Source organism: Ambystoma mexicanum, chromosome 10 (assembly GCF_040938575.1).
Source record: "Ambystoma mexicanum isolate Mex_15411 chromosome 10, UKY_AmexF1_1, whole genome shotgun sequence".
NCBI lineage: Eukaryota > Metazoa > Chordata > Amphibia > Caudata > Ambystomatidae > Ambystoma > Ambystoma mexicanum.
In genome coordinates, this window is record NC_090932.1 from 1,636,847,014 (window position 1) to 1,636,851,777 (window position 4,764).

Below are 4,764 nucleotides of genomic sequence, written 5' to 3' on the forward strand. Positions count from 1 at the left end.
TATCTCCCGCCCCTAAGCCTGACATTATCAAAGCATTCATATTCCCTGTCTCTCTCTGTGACGTTACAGGGTGCGTAGCCAAACGCGCCCAGTGATCTCCAGTCCTACGCGCCTTTACACAGAACCCGGAAAACAACACACATCATCTCACAACACAGCGCGCCACAATTCGGAATATGAAACTGTGATTTAAAAGAAAACAGCAAGATTGTACATTTCGTAAAGTACATTTATTTGACATCAAATGTTTAGAGAATATTCGGCGATTTGCATTTGTCTTTGCTGTTGATCCGCAAAAGTTCAGCTTGACTCACGCGCTGTTCCTTTGCGCTACACAGGGTGTTGGTTTATGATAAAAGAAGCACTATGGGCACTGATAATCGGAAGGTTGTTCCAACAACAAGGCATTAGACCACCATAATGGTTGGTATGTTGCTTCTAGCCACTAGTACAGCGTTAGGGCATATTGGTCCTTGGCGATTGACCCATAAAATGGTGAGGGTCAAGAAGTTGTTTACTAGGAGCTGCACCTGGCAGTTAAAAAATGCGTCGGCCGGGGTCTGTAAGGATATTTGGTATACACTTACACACAAAACATATACGTTGAACACAAGACAGTCAACGACAAGCAACAACATTGCTTGACAAAATGTAAACCTTCATGAAAACTTGAAGTACATCTGAATCTTAATTCCATTTCTCTTTTCGCTTTGAAGCTTTGGTTCATGATGTGTGTGTTTGTGTATGGTAGTGCGTTGTTGTGTGTATATCTGTGCAACACAAAAACACAATGGTTTCAGCAGCAGATGAGACTGACTGGAGAAGCATTGCGGGGGACCTCAGGAAGCCGCCTCGTCTTCTTCAAGATCAGGAAGTTCAAAGTCTTTTGCGCAGTCTCCACTGGCCTGCTTTATGAGTAGGCTTCCTGGAGCAGACATGGATCTCTCTTCCCTTCTGTTTTGGCACTCAAACGGGTTCCCGAAGGATCGCTTCCTTAGCATGGCTTTCACTAGAATCACGGCGGTCAGGCTTGGGATCAGCTTGACGGAGTTCTGCACCTCTTCTTCTGTGACTTCCACCACCGTGCAGTGCTCTTCCTCCAGTGGCAGGGGGTCCTCGCCATACTTTGTGACCCAGGGATGCAGCTTAATGTCAGGAACAGTTATCCGTGATTCTGGATTTTTGTCAAGCATTTTTAGAATCAGATCCTTGAGTTCCTCGCTGATGCTTGGCTCCTCGGGGAACTCCACAGGCTTGTTCTTGATCATGTTATGGAGAACGAGAATGTAGTCATCTATAAAAGGGCACTTTCCAAACACAAAACAGTAAAGGGTAGTTCCCATGGCCCATACATCCAAAGCCTTTCCACTGAACCTTTGACCGGAATCTGAAATGGCTTCAGGTGCCATAAACGCTGGCGTTCCGGCAGTACTTGAAAGCAGGGCGTCATTCCCTTCAAACTGGTTACTGACTCCAAAATCAGCTATTTTGATGTGGCCATCATCTCCCAAAAGCAGGTTGGAGGGTTTGATGTCGCGATGAATGATCTTCTGGTAATGTAAGTACTCGATGCCCAGGACAATGTCTCGCAGATAAACCCGAGCTTCCTCCTCCGTGAAGATCTGCTCGCTTGGCACTTCCATGACAGGCCCCTTGCGCATGAGGTCAAACACCATATATAGATTGTCTTCTGCAGGATCATCCAAGACCTCGATCAGTCGGACAATGTTAATATGGTCCAGCTTCTTTAATATGGCTATTTCCTGATAAATTCGTTCCAGTGGGGCCATGGGTTTTGGCTGCTCCCCAGAAGCAGCCTTCGCTCCCCTGGGTGGAGGTCGACGAGGAAATCCGTACTGCTTCAATAACTTCTTCTTAGAAAGAACTTTCATTGCATAGTACTTGTCGTCACTTTGATTGTAGGCCAACTTCACCACGCCGTATGAACCCTTTCCAATTTCGCTTTGCAGTTTGTACTGGTTCAGCTGCACACAGTCCTCAGAATCAGAAATGGACACTCGATTCGACTCTATTGTTGGCCTTCGTACAATTCTTGGAGAGATGTGCGGCGAAGGTCCCGTTGCATAAGGTCCCTGGCCGGTAGCGTTAGTAGACGGCACATAGCTTCCTGTTGATCGTTCCTGAAGCGAGAACTTCCTGTTCGAAAGGACGGGCCTCATTTCCCCCTTCTGGTAAGTGTCCATGAGTCCAGCATCTGCAGAGCACTGGGAAGGGGAATGGTTTCTCAACATGGCGTCCATGCTGACTCCCTGCCTCTGCAAACGTTGCCTCTGAGATAGTGCTTCTTGTACACCTGCATTGCTAGCGCCAGGCCCCAAATCTCCACAAAATACCCTACATATTTATGGTGCGTTGCAGGCCGGGAAAGTGATCATAGAGTACCTACTGGGCGTGGCAAGCGTGTCTCACACTGCCATTTGCACATTAAAGGGAACCCATTTTATAATAGCAGTGTGCCACTAAAAACGAATTTCAGAATGTCACAAAGGGAAACCACATTCTCAGATCTAGTGCAATATTTAGAGGCAAAGTTATTTGCACATGGGAATTGGTCTTCGAAGAGCACGTTAGAATGGAGTAACCGCATCCAGGGTGAGGTGCAGAAAGAAAAACTAGACAATATTTTTGCAGAAGGCAGCATAATTCAGGTCTGCCTTACAAGATTATTGAATGCAGCCGATAAAAATGCAGAGAAAGACTGTTTAATACGGCTATGCGGCAAAATATGGTTTATTTTAAACAAGTCCCTGCGAATGCAAGAGAATGATACTCAGCTAATTAACAGGTTAAAGACTGAATTAGAGGGGGCAAGTAAAAATCAGGAAATGTTGAGAGCAGAATTGGATGTATGCCAAAAAGACATGCAATTAAAATGCAGAGACTTTGATACTCAGTTATCCAAAAGCAAGAAACAATTTGAAGATAGTGAGCAAGAATTGGCACACTTAAAAGCCTTAGTGGATCACATTAGGCAGGATAAAGATGAGGTTGTTTCAGAAATGCAGATTTTACAAAAAGAACATTGTGAAAAAGAAGGTGATCTCCAGAGTGCAGAACAAGAAATGATTAAAATGATTCAAGAAAGAGACAAAAGAAATAAAGAGTTCAATGAATGCCAAATGCAAATGTGCGACATGCAGGAGGCGATTAATAAAATGAGCGATGAAAATAATTATTTGCAGAATGAAGCAACCAGACTCCTTAAAAAGTGTAAGGATTTAGAACAGCAAATGTGCATTCCCAGGTCCCAAGAGAGGCGGCAGGGTACCACATTCAATGGAGTGGAGGTGAATTCTAGCTCTGCCCAAAGAGCTAGTGCCCCAGTGACTGGGCCGGTGACTGAACTTGGTTGCAGCGCCCTTGGGGGATTTGATACTCCCATTGGGGGCAGTCACCAATCTCATACACCTGAAAACAGGATTGACTCACAAAATAGTGCAATTCCATGTATTGCAACAAGTAGCCCCATAAAAATAATGAAATCCATTAAAGCCCTGATCAAACCATTTAAAAAGGGAGGTGAATGCTGCATTGAGGATCACTTAGAAGCGGTACATGACATTTTTAAAGCACTCCAGATACCTAAGGAACAGTACAGACAATATTTTCATTTAACTTTAGATGCCCCGACGGCCAGCATCATAAGGGGATTAAATGAACAGCAGAATATGACATGGCTGGAGTTTGAAAAAGAAATTAGGCGTCATTTTTCTCCTTTTCAGTCATTGCAGGAGGCAAAGAAAGTCGCATACACAATTACTGCTGGACCTAATACATCCCCTCGTCAATTTTTACAAGACTTAAAAAGAGCATTCTCTCGCTTTGATGTATCTTTTGACTCAAATTCCAATGAGTTTAAAACCGCATACTTCTATGGGCTACAGAAAGACATCATATCCCAATTGGTCCGTGAATTTGACCGTGACAAGTCCCTTGAATCGATTGTACATCAAAGCACAAAGCTATATGAGGTACTCTATTGTCAGGGTAGAGAAAGTGATAAAATGAAAGATACCAGGCATAAATCTAAAGAACCCTCAGCCACAGTAATGGAAATCAGGTCAGCCAAAATGTCCCTTGAGTCTGCTCAAAGTCAAGGTAAAAATAATGTGACACCTGAACAAAGGGGTAATCAACAAAGATCGCCATTTCCTGTACCAATGTTCCAAACACATGATCCTAGTAATAGAGAGAGCTACATCAGCCCTAGGTACTTAGGGGATAGACCCCGGGTAAGATACCGGTCTGATATGGCAGGTATGAACAATAACCAGAGACAAAATCAAGATCAAAGAAATGATGGTCCCTACCAGACATTGGGGACGCATAGCAGATTTGATCCCAACACCATGATATATGGTAATCAGGATAGGCCCCGATATGTGGATCGATTTACTGATAATGGAAATCAATATAGGGGCCAGTACCCACAATCTGAGAGACAGGACATGAGGCAAAACGTGAACTACAGTCCACGCCAGTACAATGATTCCCCACCAAGGGACTATAATCAAAGGATGGGTGCAACCCGCTCCCCTCCACAAATGAATCAAGAGTTCAGAAACCATCCCAACCGGTATCAATCACCTGAGAGGTATCAGAATAGATCCAATCAGGGGGAAAACAACCAATATCGACCTAGGCCACAGAAAGAGGATCCTAGAGAGATGGAAAGGTTCCAGTGCCTTGAGGCCCAAGTGAAAATGTTAGCTGAGCAAATAGGAAAGCTCTATACAGCGCAAA

At 44.2% G+C, this 4,764-nt stretch overlaps 1 protein-coding gene across 1 annotated transcript; it reads right to left on the reverse strand.

The window, feature by feature from the left end:
- Positions 1–652: 652 nt before the first annotated feature.
- On the reverse strand, positions 653–2,324 carry CAMKK1 (calcium/calmodulin dependent protein kinase kinase 1). The gene has a single exon (XM_069620047.1). It carries the CDS (start codon positions 2,259–2,261, stop codon positions 840–842), a length of 1,422 nt encoding a protein of 473 aa, XP_069476148.1. The 5' UTR covers positions 2,262–2,324; the 3' UTR covers positions 653–839.
- Positions 2,325–4,764: the final 2,440 nt, after the last annotated feature.